The sequence below is a fragment of the Cyprinodon tularosa genome, unplaced genomic scaffold, assembly GCF_016077235.1.
Source record: "Cyprinodon tularosa strain WSP-4 unplaced genomic scaffold, ASM1607723v1 ctg637, whole genome shotgun sequence".
NCBI lineage: Eukaryota > Metazoa > Chordata > Actinopteri > Cyprinodontiformes > Cyprinodontidae > Cyprinodon > Cyprinodon tularosa.
In genome coordinates, this window is record NW_024039382.1 from 233,459 (window position 1) to 252,242 (window position 18,784).

Genomic DNA, 18,784 nt, shown 5'->3' on the forward strand with positions numbered 1-18,784 from the left:
TGAACTTGATCAAGTTAAGATGGTTTAACACCTTTACCAGTGGCTGAAACACCAGTTTAAACCCGCTATTTTCAGTGGGAAAGAGGCGTTATTGTGTGGAACCAACTACCAGTTTTAGTCCGTGAGGCAGACACCCTGTCTACTTTTAAGGCTAGGCTTAAAACTTTCCTTTTGATAAAGCTTCTAGTTAGAGTGGCTCAGGTTATCCTGAGCTATCTCTATAGTTCTGCTGCTATAGGCCTAGACTGCTGGAGGACATAGAGACCCCCTTTTCATCATTCTGCTTCATTCTATCTCTATTCTCCCACTCTGCAGAATCTGTTAGTTCAATCTCTAACGTTCTGCTCTCTCTGCTTTTTCTCATAGTAGCTTCATCTGGTCTGTTCCTGTTTGGCTGTGACTCCATCCTGGAGAGAAATATCAGCTGTGCTGCTGCCATCAACACCTTTGTTTCTAGATGTTGGAGCTTGGCCTGTTTTCCAGTGTAGTCCTGTTTCTCTGACTGTGACTAACTGGATGTGCTCTCTTCATCGTCTGACATGGGAGCTGGCTCGGAGCTCGTCTGCCTGGCTGTGTGTTTCCTGGACGGGGCCGCCTTTTACAGTTGCCTTTTGTATCTATGCTTCTTTTTCTATCTCTGCTTCTGTCTCCTTGAACCCCAGTGGGCCCCAGCAGATGGCCGCTCACACTGAGCCTGGTTCTGCTGGAGATTTCTTACTGTTCAAAGGGAGTTTTTCCTCTCCACTGTCGCTAAAAGCACGCTTAGTGTGAGGGATTGCCTTTCAGTCAATGAGTCGATGCAATCAGCTGGTTTTCCTTAGAAAGAAAACTTTGAATCAATCTGACTGGATGATCTGATGAACTGGAAAGTGCTTTGAGATGACATGTGCTGGGAATTGGCGCTATAGAAATAAATTGAATTGGGTTCTTTTTTTTTATATCATCTTTTCTCCAAAGGTGTCAGTAAAAGTGTCGGCTTCTGCTGGTGTGCGTGTGTTCCAACCTCAGCGTGCTGCGCCATGGTGCTGGCCTCCACTGCGTACACCTTCCTGGCTCCAGCCTGGGCAGCAAAGAAGGAGAGGATTCCTGACCCACAACCTACATCCAGCACCACCTGGAGAACAGAGAGGGGGGGGGCATGGTTAGCATCACAGCACGTTTCCATGAGTTCCTTCCATGCACAGAGAGGCAGAGGAGGTTACCTTGTCCTTAAAGTCAGTGTGGTTCTGGAGAATGGCCCGTTGGTACGTCCCTGTCCGAACATAGTCCTGCATCATGTTCTGTTGCTGGGAGAGGTAGCCGTAAAACTGGGGGGAAACCACAGAAGCTTTCATCAAACAGAGCGAACATTGGTTGGAGGTGAACTGCTGAGCTCAGCAGGTCAAACTTAGCCGCCGCTTCCTCGAAGGCTTTACTCTGAACGACAAACTTCACAGGCAACATTTTACTGACTGATTTTATACATAACATTTACCTGAGCAATGGATCAAAGCAGCTCCTCCAGAGTTAGCTCCTCCAGCTTGTCTGATTCGTGTTAAAAACCCATTTAGGATCAAACCGGGTGCTTTGGAGTCATGATCAGATTTATCAGATACGTGAAGAGACTGAAAACTGTCGCCTAATGACCAAATAGATTCCAACGGCGTGAAAACTTTGGACACAGGAGACCAAACAGAACGCTGCTGAAGATGTTCAGCCTTTCCCTGGGTTGTGATACGACCTGCTTACTGGATCCCAGCAGATAATGTGAACACAGGCATCTATTGTCACTAGGGCTGTTAATCAATTAATCGCATTATCAATATAATCGCGATTGAAAAAAATGCAATTTCCAAATCGCGGACGTCTGCAATTTTTGGCTATGTAACAATTAGTGAATCAGACGCATTCTTTAGGTGTCAGTAAAATGTTTAAAGTGGATTTGCCTCCACATGGAAGGGAAGACAGTTGCAGCAGTGAGATAATCTAATTTTATTACTTGTTTTAGAGTCTATATATTCATACATACCACCAAGTACCAGTTAATCATTTTAATACATAGACTGGTTTGTTGGTTGAACTTTAGACTTCATGTTCAACAAGGACTGATGTCCAAATCAGTTAAAATCTCTTGAATAATATTCTAAATAATAAAAACATTAAAAGTTCTTGATTTAAATAGTCCTTGTTTACAATTGTCTTTATTTAGAGGCCATTTTTGTTGCTTGTGGTTATGCTGAGAAATTCAAAATTAAATTGCGATTTTGGTTGAAATATATCGTAGGCGGAACGCGATCATTAATTAGGACACAGTGTGTCTTTTAGCATCTAATCTGCACAGCGATGAAACAGATTGATTTGTTGTTTGTATATGTAAAAAAAAAGACATGATCAATTAAACTGGGGGAAAAAATTGCAATAAATCGCAATATAAAGAAAAAGAATTGCAATTAGATTATTTTCCAAAATCGTTCAGCCCTAATTGTCACAGCAGATTTAAAGGTAAAGGCCTCTGTCACACCATGACGATTTATCCAGTGTATGCTTGACGTCCCAGACTCTCCTAAAACGCCGGCATACGCCAACCTTTCTATGTATTTTTTCAAAACGAGTCCAGAACGTACGTCTAACGACAGCCTAACTTATGCATAACAAGGGCAGCATAACGCCCATGAACTGATGCACAAGCATCATTATGAAGTGATGCATGTGCATCAGTTAAAGCGGTTCCCCGCGGCGCATATGTCCGGCCTGCATAAAAATGTTTTTTTCATCGCTGTATTAACTTAGCTGCTGTTTATCACCCGCCCTGCAAGAACAAAAAAAAGGAAAAAGACAGAAGGTTTTTGGTGGCAGCAGATTGAGCGTCATGTCTGCTAGGAGGCTTGTTGGTGGTGGGCGTGAACGCAGGGAGGATCCATCACTCTCACCTTCTGACTCACCCTATGATGGGGATGAAGTCTGGAGGAGAACTGACGGTTTCCTCCTGTGAACCCCCTTTATACCAAAACGCTGCCAATACGCCATTATACAGTAGCTGGAAGTTAGAAACACGTTCAGTCTGGAAAACGTCAGATACCTTGATATGCATTGGAGAGAAGTTCTGGATAAGTTACGCAGAAGTTATGCACAAGTGACTCAAAGGTCCACGTACGGCATACATCGGGAAATGCTCAAAATTTCTCGACGTACTTTATTTGTCGACATGTTTCAGCGTACTTCTGCGTACTCATAACTTATACAAAACTTATTTTTGCCAGATTTTTCATACGTCAGGCATACAGTGGTCTAAATCGTCAAGGTGTGACAGGGGCTTAACTATTATGGAATATTTTCCAACATTTAGGATTTGATTTCCATGGGTCTCCGGGTGTGATGCTCTGGGCGCTCTCATTCACCTGCTGTTGAGTAGCAGTGAGAGAACAGAGCGACGGTTGGTGATGATGGATCCATGAACCACGTGAAGTAGATTCTGCTACCTTCTCACCATTAAACTGTGTGAACGAATCCAGATCAGACTCTGGGTTGATGCAGGTTTTCATAATTCTATTACTTTTCTTGCAAATATCACTGAGGCTTTGCTTAAAAACGAGTAGCTGTGCCCTCTAGTGGACAATGATGGCATTAAAATGCTGGAGGTCATCAATTAATCAACTGACTACATTGAAAACTTAATGGTAAGCCGACAATTGGTCTAAATCTCTAGTTATTGATGATATAATACATGTTTGTAGTCTTGATATCCTGCAGAGAAATCTGGAGAGGAAACCAGAGACCTTGTCCTGACTGTTCTAGACACAAATAAACTATAAATAGTCCTGCAGGTAAGAAGAAAGCAAGCGAGTAATTATAGCTGCTCCGTTTTCTTAAGCCAGAGGGAATCAAGGCCTGAATTAAACGTTGATCCAAACTCCAGTCCTCCAGGGTCGGTGTCCTTAAACGTTTAGAAGGATCCATTTTAACCCACCGGAGAGGAAGTTTAAACAGAATCAGTCGTAAAAAGGTGAGCAGGACGACGACCCTGGAGGATTTCAGTTCGACCAAAACGGTTTTCCAAACATCTCTTGTTTTTAAAGGAGAAATCCGCTCATATTCCGATTTCAAACTTCTGAAAGTCCTTTAAATATGAAATGATTCCATCCTGTTCAATAAATGATCAGTGTTTTTAATTCAGAGTAATTTTCATGTGAATGTGCTTTACTGGAGGCATCCATGTTTGTCAAAGAACACTACTGCCACCTACTGGTTAGTGACGTCACGGTGCGGTATCGGCTGTTGATCAAGTCCCAGTGCTGTATCTGGTGTTTGTCACAACGCGCTATTATCCAAGTCATCTTGAAAACATTCTTCTTCCAAATGTTGGCTACATATTACGGGTTTTTTCTCTGGCCAGAAGTTCGATGGCAAATCCTCCCTCTTCAAGTTGGCGATCCAACGACCAACCCGTCCGTGGAGGATCAGGAATCAGAAAGGTGGAATAACTCTTTTTTTTTCACTTTTACCCGATGTATTCCAGCATCCAGCTGCCATGCACGTGGGCATTGTCAGTTTCACTATAGCTCTGGTGAATTTCAATGGTGAAGTCCTCTGGAAATCTTCAATAATTGTTGTTGATTGCAGATGTGTCTAGTAGTTCCCATTGATTTAGCTTGGAAAGCGGGGAGAATGGCGCTAGGCTTACCGCACCGTGACGTCACTGCTGGAAGATGGCAGGAGGGAGGGGTACTATATTTGGGCAAAGATGGCTGCTCACAGAATCAGTGATCGCAATGAAATTTTTTTTAAATTTTGTATTGATTAAAACTTAATTCATTAAATCACGACGAAGGTATTAGTTTTAGGTATAAATAGTGATCCATTGATTATTCCTCGCTGACCGGACTTTTCCTTTAAAATGAAGCATTTTGTTGTGTCTCCTTACCTGGAAATACTGTACAGCAGAGGACTCCTCTGTTCGTTCACTGAAGACTGAGCACTCCCCAGCATGTCCCCGGCAGTTCTTCAGAAGGTTATAAAAGGACTGAAAGTCTGAAGCAGAGCATAAAAACAGTCACACTCGTTGGAAACCATGCTCTAAGCAAATAAAACGCCTCCAGAATATCAGTTTTCCATGACTGATGCCAGGAGGATGCAGAGGAGTACCTGCCGGCGAGGAGAACTGCAGCAGGACGCTGTTGCAGCCTAAAGTGATGATGAACGACTGCTTGCCTACGCGGCTGCACTCTGTTTCACGGGAAACTGAACACTTGAACACGCTGGTCTCCTCTCCTGCGGAGTACAGAGAGAAACGATACATGAAAGATCTCAGCAAACATCTTCCATTCACTATCAGGGTGTTTTCCTGCAGCTTTTTCTTATGGCGTCACGTTTGAACTTCAATGTGTTTTACTGGGATTTTTCTAAGGTCAGAGAGTAAGACTTTGACCGTTGTTAGAGATGGAGGCCGTCCCTCTGGATGAGGAAACTTTGCCTCCAGCAGAAAGTCTCCTTTGAACCAGTTTGCTTGCAGGATTCCTCCAAACAGTCTCTCCTTCCTGCTAAATAACTCTTTTAAAGGCGGCGACCGTCTGAAGTTAATGAGGTCGTGGAAACAGGTTTTTCCATCCTGCCAACTAAACAATGAGCCAGAAGTCAGTCAAGCTCATGTTAACAATCAAAAAGATGCTAGCCACATTTCTAACCGGTTTAACAGGTTGGTAGATCAAAGAAGCCGTTTCAGACCAAACGGTGATGTGACCATCAGAGGCTCGTTGTTAAAGTTCATGCTTTAACATGAAGCTTTAGCATGAAGTAGGGATGCAACTAATGATTATTTAGCAAATCAAATCGTTTGTTGACTTTTTTTGTTATTAATTGATTAATAATCAGGAAACCAAACATTGCTTTAGGAAGATTAAAACGCCAAAAGGTAAAAACCTTTTCCACTTTTAGAGTTCTGGATAGAGCAGAGTGACAGACATAAAGGTTTTTATATCTTAAATTAAAAATGTTTGTATATATTTTTTGTAATCTTTGTGTACTTGCTGCTCTAAGTGAATCGCTCTGTCAGTTTAAGGCCCGTTTTAGAGTCTCTAGACTCCAGTTAACGATTAACCTATTAATAAATTTGTTGATTAATTGTTTTAGCCCTTGCATGAAGCCATGTGAAAAAAGACAAACCACTTCCTCTTCAATGTCCGTTTCGTTCTGACAGGACATGGAATAGTTCAGTTCCCCTGGATTGGCAGGCTGCGGTGGTCTAATGATTGTTTTCAAAATAATCATTAGTTGTAGCCTTAATGTCAATCAATGTGCACTGTAGTCTGTGGTTACAGCGTTTTTGGCGCAGAAAGAGCGGCAACACATTGGCTGCGTTAGCGATGGCGTCCACCGCAGACAGGAAGCATGGCTCAGCAGATGAAAACTTTGAGGGACGGGGAGAAATCTGAAAAGATTTTTTCTGTTTGGTTGTGGATAGGGCTGGGTATTTTCTCCAAAGTCCTGAATCGATTCGATTACGATTCATTCAGTTCTAAATCAATTAATTTTGATTCGATCTGTTTTTACAATAACAACTGTGTTTCCAAAAACTCATGTATTTTGTTTTTTCTTGTCACATTAAACACAAAGCACAAACTTGTAAATTAGACAGTTTAAACACGAGATATGAAAAGATGTGTTTGTGAGAAGTGAAAAAGTGAAGCCTCACTGGAGCGAGCAGACGTGACACAGCAGACATGCAGGAGCTGAATTATCTTCACTGCACAACCCATATTAGCAGCGCTGTCTGTAACTACAGGGTGTTTTCTGTTCAGCCTCCATTTGTTAATGTCTTCAGTCAACCTATTGGCTATATTTGCAGCTATCTGGCTTGAAGTCATCTTGAGTGCATCTTTCCTGCTCATTTAAATGTGAACGCCATGCGCGTCACTATAAAATGAATCGATCTCATTCCCTAGACATCGATTTTGCAAAAATGTAAAGGAATCGATTCAAAATCGATTAAATTTATTTTTTTACCCAGCCCTAGTTGTGGATCTTTAGTCTTAATTTTCAGAGTTAGTCATCAGTTATCAGTAGTTTTGCTAATTATATTGATTTATGAACATAGAAAATAAACGCAGGAAAGATAATCTCTCAGTTTAATGTACATTTATTGGTGCCGTTCACATGATAAAATGCAATAAATAACTTATTTTTCTTCAAAATAGGATATTTTTCTTGAATTCAGGAGGTAAGTGAGACACTTTGCCAGTAGAATTTACAATAAAAAAACATTAATAAATTGCATTGTCTCATTTCAAGCGCATTTTATCTAATTATCTAAAAAGTATAAACAAATCCTCTTATTTACCTACTTAAAGGTAAAAACACTTAATTTAAGAAGTCTTTACTCATATCTAGATTGCTTTTTTTTTTTACAGTGCATAAAGCCTTTTGTAGAAACACTCTTGGCCGATGGAAGAAGCTATTAACTTTGATGCAGGACCCACATTTCAAACACAGGTTGTTTTGGGGGCCTTTTTTTCTTTTAAAGCTCCAACACTCCCACCGTCTTTAGGTAAAAACATCAGAAGATGAGATGGATTCTTCCAGGAGTTTGGTATAAAAATAGATCAGATGTGTTTTACTGTAAACTGACAGCTGGAATATTGTGGAGAGTCTTGGATCATTTTCTTTTCCATCCTTCTACAATTTCTCCCACATTAACTGGAACCCGGGCTAAATGGCTCAGTGGTTCTTAAAAAAAAAACAACAAAAAAAAACAACGCTGGCTATTTTTACTTTGTAATTTCCAAAGGCTTCCTGTTCTTGTGACCTCGGCCACGCTGAGTTTATTACCAGCAAAGCTGTTAAAGACATTAGGGTGGAGAACCGCCTCTGAGGCTCTGCTTCACATCAACAAACTGGACCGGAACCAGCTGAGAATGAAGCAGCTCAAAACTAGGCATAAAGCATCATAAACTTTATAAAGCTGAAACAAAGACCATGAAAACAGAACATTGATTAGTTTCAGGTTAAACCATGAAGAACAGAGAAGGAGCCAATCAGAGTTTAGGTGGTTATAATCTAACATCCAGCTTATCCTGCTGAATCCTTGGTCTGAGGGACAGAAGTTGACCCACCCTACATGTTGCTGATTGACTGGAGAGAATAATCAAGTTACCTTTTATAGTTTGGGTCACAAGATACATTGATTTTATTGGATTTGCTGTTTTTGGAGGAATCTGGATTTCATTTCCCACCTGTGCTCTCAGTAGGATCCTACAGATCAGAGCGATTCCTTCATAGATTTATAGAGATATAAACTGTTTGCAGAATTATTAGGAAAATTTGTATTCCACATCATCCTTTACACACATGTTGTCCTACAAGCTATATAGGCTGGAAACCAACTACCAATTAAGTAAATCAGGTGGTGTGCATCTCTGTAATTAAAAGGGGTGTGGCCTAATGACATCAACACCCTATATAAAGTGTGCTTAATTATTAGGCAACTTCCTTTCCTTTGGCAAAATGGGTCAGAAAAGAGATTTGACAGATTCTGAAAAGTCAAAAAGTGTCAGATGTCTTTCAGAGGGGTGCAGCAGTTTGGAAATATCCAAGCTTTTGAAGCGGGATCATCGCACAATCCAGCGGTTCATGGCAAATAGCCAACAGGGGCGCAAGAAGCGTGTTGAAGAAAGAAGACGCAAAATAACTCCCAATGAATTGAGAAGGATGAAGCGTGAAGCTGCCAGGAAGCCATTAGCCGCCAGTTGTTCCATATTTCAGAGCTGCAACATGTCTGGAGTGCCGGGAAGCACAAGGTGCTCAATACTCAGGGACCTGGCCAAGGTAAGGAAAGCCAACAAAAGGACACCTTTGAACAAGACACACAAGACAAAACGCTAAGATTGGGCCAAGAAATATCTGCAGACTGATTCCTCCAAGGTGTTTTGGTCTGATGGAATGAGAGAGAGTCTTGATGGGCCAGGTGGATGGATGGGCACCAGGCTGGATCAGTAAAGGGCAGCAAGTTCCTTATCCACTCAGACGCCAGCAAGGTGGAGGTGGGGTAATGCTATGGGCTGCTATCATCAAAGATGAGCTTGTGGGACCTTTTCAGGTTGATGATGTATTAGGGCTGGGCGATATAGAAAAATAGCAAAAAAAAAAAAAATGGATATTGATCGATATCGATAATTATTGAAAAGATTTGAAACCATATTTTATGTGCAACTCTGCCTGGACTTTTTATAATATTGCTAAATGATTTAATTTTAATAAAACACACAAACACAGACTTTGAATTAAATCTTTATTTAACCAACTTTTTTAACCATAACAGAATTGTTTTAAAGAAAAATAACTTAAGAGACCTGAGTTATGTTATTAAATACTGACAAAGCATAAACTAAAGGGACCAGAAAAGTGACCAAAATAAATATAACAAATAAATAAATGCCCCCCCGCCGCCGCCCCCGTTTCCTGCTTTAACCTGAGTTATTACTTTGAAGTTTCTGGCCCCTCAGCATTTTTATCTCAATTGTTAGAACTACGTGGGAAACTGCCCAGAACTGAAAATATATATATATTTTCCCGAAATTCCTGAAGATTCCTTCAGGAGTTTCGCGCCGGGGCCTACACAGCTCGTACTCCTGCGGCTGTGAGCGGCTCAGATGATAAAAAAAAAAAGTTGGTTGTGTTATCAGACTTGGTTTTCACTGGTTCCCGACACATTTTACAGATGACTGTGGTTTTTTTTTAGTCCGACTTGCCATGACCGAAATACTGCCAGACTGCCGAACTACAAAAACCTTTCTTTGAAACAATTTCCTCCGCCTCTCCTTGCTGCGACATCTTCATGTGCTCTGTGTTGTGGTTTGAGAGGGCGGCGCTTGGTGACGGCGTGCCTGGGTCCGTGATTGTGATTGGTTGGGAGGAAGCAGTGACTAGCATAAACCTACATGCTAGGCTACAATGAGAAGGAAGGAAAACTGCGTTTCTTTTTTATCAAACCTCTTTTTTTCTATTGCGCCACACGTCTATCGATCGATATATATCGTTATTGAATTATCGCCCAGCCCTATGATGGAGTCAAGATCAACTCCCAGACCTTCTGCCAGTTTCTGGAAGACACCTTCTTCAAACAGTGGAACAAAAAGAAGTCGCCATCATTCAAGAAAAACCTGATATTCATGCAGGACAATGCTCCGTCACACGCATCAAAATACACCACAGCATGGCTGGCCAGAAAAAGTAAAAGGAGAAAAAGATAATGACATGGCCCCCTTGATCACCCGATCTGGACCCCATGAAGAACCGTTGGTCCTTCATGAAATATGAGATCTAGCAGAGAGAGCAGAACGTTAGAGATTAAACTAACAGATTCTGCAGAGTGGGAAAATAGAGATAGAATGAAGCAAAATGATGAAAAAGGGGTCCCTATGTCCTCCAGAAGTCTAAGTCTACAGCAGCATAACTATAGAGATAGAGATCAGGGAGGGAAAACAGTGTCTGGGAGGCTGTGGAGGCTGCTGCACGCAATGAGGATCGCAAACAGATCAAGACACTGACAGAATCTATGGATGGAAGGATTTCGAGCGCAATGGTGGAGAAAGGTGGCTATACTGGTCACTGATTTGTTTTTGTTTTGTTTTTATGTTGCAGATGTTTATTTCTGAATTTTGAATTGTTATATTGGTTTACCTGGTGAAAATAAACAAGTGAGATGGGCATATATTTGTTTTTTATTACATTACCTAATTATTCTGTGCAGTAATATTTACCTGCACACACAAACATCCTCATAAAATGGCCAAATCTAAAAAAAAAAAAACAAAAAAAAAACACATCAACTTCATAAAATATGAAACTTTGATATTAAGGAGTCTTTTGGTTCGATTGAGAACACAATTGTGGCTCAATAATAAACATAATCCTCAATAATTCTGCACACAGTGTATTTTCATATTGGATTAACTAGCTGGTCGCGTCGCTTGACTCGCCGTCATATTTTCAATGCCTTCCAACTGGTTTTACAGCATGTTTAGCAGCTTGGATGTAGCTGAACTTTAAATTCAGGTCGACTCCCAGAAGGGAGGATTTTAATAAAAACAAGTTCTTAAACTAACTTCTGTCATTTTTTAAATATTTGGCATCAAAACAAAAACTTAGATTTTATTTTTTAAGCCGTATAACCAAGTTTCAGTATTATTGTTTTCAGGTCTGAGGAGCCGATTCTGAATGTGATCAGATGATGTAAGCTGAGATTAAAGGAGTCGTCACCAGGAAATCAGACTTTATCATATTAATGTGCGTTTTGTTTTTGGGTTTCATAAAACCTGGAGTTTAAAAGTGTTATGGATTTTTTTCATAAGGCTTTGTTCAAACAAAAGAGTCCACCAGACTGTACGTGAGTTTGGTTCTTGATTTACATAATGATGGAAAGATAGCATTGCCCGCCCCGAGGCCTGAACCATGAAGCACAACTACTGGCTTAGCCAGATAACTTCAGGTTTAACCCGAAGCTGAAATAATCGTTAACCAATTTAGTAATCGATTTACCATTAACTGGAGTGTACAAAATGTAAAACATGCCTTTAGCTTACAGAGCGACGTACTTAGAGCAGGAATTATACCCACATTATAAAAGATTATGTAAAGATTTTGCATTTAAGATATATTAAGGAAAAGCTTTATTTTCACTAAAAATTTATCAACAGCTTAATCCATTTGCCAATCAGTCAAGTTTCCAGTGCCCTGATGAATGAGTTCATCTCAAGGAGGCTGTAATGTTTCTGTGAAATGGATTGTTGATCATGTAGAGCAGAGAATCTGGGTGAGACTGAAGCAGCAGACTGAGGTATTTCTGCTGCATTTGAGGAATGTCAGCATTTTCAAAGCAGAGCAGATTTTTACCGTTTGTGCTGCTGAGTTCTGGTACAACTCAGAAGTCAGGATGATTTCACTCCGACTGATCACTTCTTTAATTAATATTAGGGCTTAAACAATTATTCGATTGAAATAATTGTAATTCAGTAATCAATAATCGTTAACCGGAGTATAAAGACTTTAAAACGGCCTTTAGCTTATAGACCAACCCACTTAGAGCAGGAATTATGCCAAAATAGTTTTTAAAAAAGTAAACATTTTGCATTTAAAATAAAAAAAAGTATCATCTGTCAATATGCTCTATCCAGAGGTTTTAGTTTCACCTGGTTTAATTTCAAAAGATGTCTTCTTTAAGGAACCTTTGGCTATATGATTATTAATCCAGGAAACGAAAAAATATAATGTACACATTAATGGATTTGCAAAATAACCGTTATTTGCATCCCTAAATAATACGATGCAATAATGGCTTCAGCTTTCAGCTTTATTGGAACAAGATGATCATTGAATTAAAAAGTTTGGCTAATCAGGTGAAATGATTTTATAGTGTCTTATTTTTATTTGTTCCCAATTCCTCTTCACTCAGTAGTCCGTTCATTCTGCTTATTGAACCCGACCCAGAACAGGTCCCAGAGCAGCCACCGTCAACAGAAATAACCAGGTGAAAAAAGGAGGAAAAGATTCACTGGTGATAGAATGGTGATTAAATAAGACTGGTTGTTGCCCACCTCAGAAAGCAGCTTACTGTCGGCCCATTAACTGTCAAATCATTTTAGATTAAACAAACTCTCAGACCTTTAGTGATAAACCTGCACATCGTCTCCAGAGAGCAAGTTGTAAAATCCCACTAAAGAAGAAACTGCATGTTTTCCAAATCAAATTAAAAAGTTCCTGAAAAAAGTTTTTTTCCACAAACAAATTTCATTAGAAATCAAAGAGCAACTGATGGAAAACCAAAAAAGAGACATAAGAAAAGGTTCAGTGCCTCAGGAAACATTAGTACAAAGGGGAATAAAAAAAGATAATAAAAAAATATATATATAAGTAAATAATTCAGAGCATAAAGCTGTAAATAAAGTGTAATATTCTGCTGTAAAATTAAGTGTTTAAAAAGTGAAACTATCACACATTAAAATGTGAGGCTCATGGGGATGGAAAGTTATGCAACAAAGTTCAGCTGATTTACACATGTAACCTGACACTATTTGTTTTAGTAGGTTTATTGTGAATATTATATCCAGTTTAGACCAAATAAACAGACACAGAAAGTTTATAGTATCAAAAAATAAAATCCAATATCAGAAAGATTTTAAACTTTTTACACCGAAACTGGGTGTACTGACTTTTCTCTATTTAATATTTAATTTTCATATATTTTTATCAACCAACTCCAATATATTTAAACTCATCCTTACAGGTATGATTACAATGGCTTTTATGTGTTCTTGTATGGGGCTGTGGGAAACGATTTGGCAATATATTGAGACTTTTGGCATCTCAATATAATTTCGATCCTTAAGTTTCTAATATCAGTTTTATTCTTTAAATATTTTTTCTCTAAAACAATGGGGGATTTTGAACTATTTCTGCACCCCTGCTCCAGTAGATGGGCCCTTGGAGCCCTTTTGCTGTGCATGTAGTAGAGGCAATCACAGTAGAAGATGCAAAGTGAATCCAACCCCAAACAACATGGCTACAAAAATAACAGAATGATGAATATCTTCTACTAAATACACAGCATTTGCTTTTTGTTTAATTTTAATATTAGCTGAGTAGTTAAACTACAGGTGCTGGTCATAAAATTAGAATATCATGAAAAAGTAGATTGATTTCAGTAATTCCATTTAAAAAGTGAAACTTGTATATTATATTCATACATTACATACAAACTCATATATTTCAGATGTTTATTTTGTTTAATTTTGATGATTACAAATGACAACAAATGAAAATCTCAAATTCATCATATCAGAAAATTAGAATATTACTGAAGACCAATAAAAACAAAGGATTTATAGAAATGTTGGCCAACTGAAAAGTATGAACATGAAAAGTATGAGCATGTACAGCACTCAGTATTTAGTTGGGCCTCCTTTGGCCTGTATTACTGCAGCAATGCGGCGTGGCATGGAGTCGATCAGTCTGTGGCACTGCTCAGGTGTTATGATAGCCCAGGTTGCTCTAATAGTGGCTTTTAGCTCTTCTGAATTGTTGGGTCTGGTGTATTGCATCTTCTTCTTCACAATACCCCATAGATTTTCTATGGGGTTAAGGTCAGGAGAGTTTGCTGGCCAATTAAGAACAGGGATACCATGGTCCTTCAACCAGGTACTGGTAGCTTTGGCACTGTGTGCAGGTGCCAAGTCCTGTTGGAAAATGAAATCTGCATCTCCAAAAAGTTGGTCAGCTGCAGGAAGCATGAAGTGCTCTAAAACTTCCTGGTATGTGGCTGCGTTGACCCTGGACCTCAGAAAACACAATGGACCAACACCAGCAGATGACATGGCACCCCAAACCATCACTGACTGTGGAAACTTTACACTGGACTTCAAGCAACGTGGATGAAGTGCCTCTCTTCTTTTCCTCCAGACTCTGGGACCTTGATTTCCAAAGGAAATGCAAAATTTACTTTCATCAGAGAACATGACTTTGGACCACTCACCAGCAGTCCAGTCCTGTTTCTCTTTAGCCCAGGCAAGACGCTTCTGACGCTGTCTGTGGTTCAAGAGTGGCTTGACACAAGGAATGCGACAGCAGAAACCCATGTCTTTCATACGTCTGTGTGTGGTGGTTCTTGAAGCACTCACTCCAGCTGCAGTCCACTCTTTGTGAATCTCCCCCACATTTTTGAAGGGGTTTTGTTTCACAATCCTCTCCAGGGTGCGGTTATCTCTCTTGCTTGTACACTTTTTTCGACCACATCTTTTCCTTCCCTTCGCCTCTCTATTAATGTGCTTGGACACTGAGCTCTGTGAACAGCCAGCCTCTTTAGCGATGACCTTTTGTGTCTTGCCCTCCTTGTGCAAGGTGTCGATGGTCGTCTTTTGGACAACTGTCAAGTCAGCAGTCTTCCCCATGATTGTGTAGCCTATAGAACTAGACTGAAAGACCATTTAAAGGCTTTTGCAGGTGGTTTGAGTTAATTAGCTGATTAGAGTGTGGCACCAGGGGCCATCAATTTTGAACCTTTTCACAATATTCTAATTTTCTGATATGATGAATTTGAGATTTTCATTTGTTGTCATTTGTAATCATCAAAATTAAACAAAATAAACATCTGAAATATATGAGTTTGTATGTAATGTATGAATATAATATACAAGTTTCACTTTTTAAATGGAATTACTGAAATCAATCAACTTTTTCATGATATTCTAATTTTATGACCAGCACCTGTAAATATATCTTGATATTGCAAATTGTTACAAAGTTGTATTGTGACCAAATTATTGCGATGCACAACGCAGAGGCAGATCTTTTAGTTATCAGGCTCCTCTACTGTGGAACCAACTACCAGTTTTAGTCCATGAGGCAGACACCCTGCCTACTTTTAAGGCTAGACTTAAAACTTTCCTTTTTGATAAAGCTTCTAGTTAGAGTGGCTCAGGTTATCCTGATCTATCTCTATAGTTCTGCTGCTATACGCTTAGACTGCTGGAGGACATAGGGACCCCTTTTTCATCATTCTGCTTCATTCTATCTCTATTCTTCCACTCTGCAGAATCTGTTAGTTCAATCTCTAACGTTCTGCTCTCTCTGCTTTTTCTCATAGTAGCTTCATCTGGTCTGTTCCTGTTTGGCTGTGACTCCATCCTGGAAAGAAATATCAGCTGTGCTGCTGCCATCAACACCTTTGTTTCTAGATGTTGGAGATCGGCCTGTTTTTCAGTGTAGTCCTGTTTCTCTGACTGTGACTAACTGGATGTGCTCTCTTCGTCCTCTGACATGGGAGCTGGCTCGGAGCTCGTCTGCCTGGCTGTGTGTTTCCTGGACGGGGCCGCCTGTGGAGCTGGTTGATAGCTGCCTTTTGTATCTATGCTTCTTTTTCTATGTCTGCTTCTGTCTCTTGAACCCCAGTGGGCCTCAGCAGATGGCCGCTCACACTGAGCCTGGTTCTGCTGGAGGTTTCTTCCTGTTCAAAGGCAGTTTTTCCTCTCCACTGTCGCTACAAGCATGCTTAGGTGAGGGATTGCTGAAGAGTCGATGCAATCAACTTGTTTTCCTTAGATGGAAAACTTTGAATAAATTTAATTGAATGATCTGTAATGGACCTTGAGATGACGTGTTGTGAATTGGCGCTATAGAAATAAAGTGAATAGAATTATTCTAGTAGAGATGCTGTCGTTCCTCTATCAGTGGGAAAATGAGCAGAGCGGCTGTGATGCAGGAGGAGGCGGTGGAGATGGGGGGGGGGGGGGGTCTAAGCCATTGTCCCAATGAGAACAAAGATGAATGCATAAGTAATGAGGGCCCCGGTGGAGACGCAGCCAAATCCGCCCAAACAGCCGTTATTAAACTCAAAGTTTCAGCGGGTCTCCTCTGCGGCGCAGGGCCGCCCGGACCGCTCAGCCCCGCGGCTGGTCCCGGATGAAGCCTCTCGGTCTGCGAAACAATTCAAAGCGGCTAATTGAAGCTCAGCCTTCAGCCAACTACCAACCGGCTCCCATGGGGACCTGACCATGCCTCCCATCTAAACCAGCACTACTGTGGAACACAGATAGAAACTAACAAAGCCGAAGGTTTCAAACATTACTGATGTTTAAATTCAGCGTCTAGCGGCTTGTTTAGTTGAACTTCCAGTTAAGATGATTTAGCGGCGGTGTTTAAACCGCTCTGCGCTGCTTGTTGTTAGCCGCGGTGCCCCGGCAGCAAACTTCACAATAGAACAATAAAGTTTATTGTTCTTCAGAATCCTCAGCAAGTTACAAAACATTAACAGTATTTTCTAGACGTTTCGTTAGCAGTAAAGGAGCAATAAAGCGGTGTAACCTGGAGCAGCTCGCTGTCGGCTAAAGCTACCGCTGAGCCGTTAGCATTAGCGGCTCAGTCAGGCCGAGCGGCCAGAGAGCTCCTCCGGGAAACAACGTCCAGCTCACCATTGGAGAGATTGATGAGGGCCGCATCTTGGGACGTTTTCACTTCCAGTCGCAGCGGCTGCTGCTCTGAATGTCGCTGTATGTCTCCGTTGGCGTCCCCGATGGAGAGCAGCCGCACGCCGCGGAACACTGAGACCGCCATCTTCGATGGAAGTAGAGGCTGGTCGATGGCGCTAACAGCCAATCAAGCTGCTGGAGGCAGAGCGGCCGCAAGCAGCGCCCCCTAGCGGCCCGACCGCGGCTGTACAAACACGCTGCTGGAGGCAGAGCGGCCATCTGCAGCGCCCCAACAGTGACTCCTAGCGGCTGGACTGCGGCTGTACAAACACGGCGAAGATTTCTGTCTTTTCAGTCAGAAACTTCCAAAATCTAAAATATCCAACAAATTCTGCAGGAATACACCTGTTTGTATTATTGATGATAGACCTAGGAGTCGTTCACAATTTTCACATGTGAACAAAACATACACTGGTGGGGGCAATACTAGGCAGTCGCCTAGGGCCCAAAGTTCCTGGGGGGCCTCAGCAATTGTATCTAGGTGTTACTTATTGTTTTATCTCCTCTTTCTTTCATAGTTTCTCTTTTTTTCTGTTTTTCCTTTCCTGTTCTACTTACATTGCAGTGTCCATATAATCTGTAAGACTCCCTGCATGAAATATAATAAAGCAATTTATATGCATAAATCAAGCAGAAAACTATGGCGATAGCCGTACTGCTCCACTTGTGAACGCAAAATCTACACCTGTTTGTATTATTGATGATGCATCTAGGAGTCGTTCACAATTTTCATCATTTTCACCTGTGCATAAAACATGCAATGGTTGGGGCAATAATAGGCTGTTGCCTACGGCCCCAAGTTCCTGGGGGGCCCCTAAAAACTTAGTTTACATGTATGGTTAATACAACTATTCCTAAAATGCCATCAGAACACTTAATCTTTAGAGTGTCTCAGCCCCCCCTTCAGTGTCCACCATATTGGATCGGTCCATTTGCTGCACATGTTCAGAAAGGTCCAAACAGACAGCAGCAAACCATTAAAAAAAATGGTGGAAAGAGCAGTGTTGCCAACTTAGCGCTTTAGTCGCTATATTTAGCCACTTTTCAGACCCCTCTAGCACTTTGATTTCTAAAAAGCTCCTAGCGCCAAATCTAGAGACTTTTTTCTGCTACTGGAGACTTTGGAGACAACATCTAAAAGCAGCGAACTCTGCTCTCCAGAGCAAGTAGATTGGTAACCCCGCCTCCTGCTCTCCTCTATCTTGTCTGCTGTCATGATTCATGCAGCTATTATTTCATCCAAATAAAAAATGGAGAACAGATAAGCAGATCATGGCTTGTCTACAGTGAAAAGAAGGACTGGGTTATTTACTTTGGCCTTTTTGGAAACACAGGAAGGAGCAATCAGCTAAGTGAGCTTAGTGCTTGGAAAAAATCTTTCATTCCTCTAGAGACAGCATGAAAAGTCATCTGAGTACAAAACATAGAGAGGAAAACAAGAAGAAAAGGGACAGGAAAACATTTTACTGCTCTTGCGCGCAAACACTTGAAGCTCAACTGCTGTTTTATCTTATAAACCATAAAGCAAATTCCTTTTACGTTACAGTAGGTTCATATATGTTCTTAGTCGGTGCTAAAATAAAGTAGGGATAGGGAGAAATCGTTTAGAGTATTTATACATTAATAGTTCTTTGCACATATTTGTACCATCTAATGTTTTCATGTTTTGCATTTGATCAGAATATTCTCAAATTTCATAAACCAGTGAATAATAAAGTGGGAAAAAAATGAAACAGGTTCTTAACATGTTTGACAAGTCTGAAATATGTGATTTATACTCTGTATCCCTGAGTCAA

General features: G+C 40.7%; 1 protein-coding gene across 1 annotated transcript in view; it reads right to left on the reverse strand.

The window, feature by feature from the left end:
• Positions 1 to 17,115, reverse strand: part of carm1 (coactivator-associated arginine methyltransferase 1) — a 29,435-nt gene extending 12,320 nt beyond the window's left edge. Inside the window, exons 1-5 of the mRNA XM_038308438.1 lie at positions 16,932 to 17,115; positions 5,122 to 5,247; positions 4,901 to 5,007; positions 1,203 to 1,307; positions 1,004 to 1,114 (exon numbers count right to left, since the gene is read on the reverse strand). Coding sequence (XP_038164366.1) covers positions 1,004 to 1,114; positions 1,203 to 1,307; positions 4,901 to 5,007; positions 5,122 to 5,247; positions 16,932 to 17,073 — 591 coding nt within the window. The 5' untranslated portion in view covers positions 17,074 to 17,115. The remainder of the gene's footprint in view (positions 1 to 1,003; positions 1,115 to 1,202; positions 1,308 to 4,900; positions 5,008 to 5,121; positions 5,248 to 16,931) is intronic.
• Between the last annotated feature and the right edge of the window lie 1,669 nt (positions 17,116 to 18,784).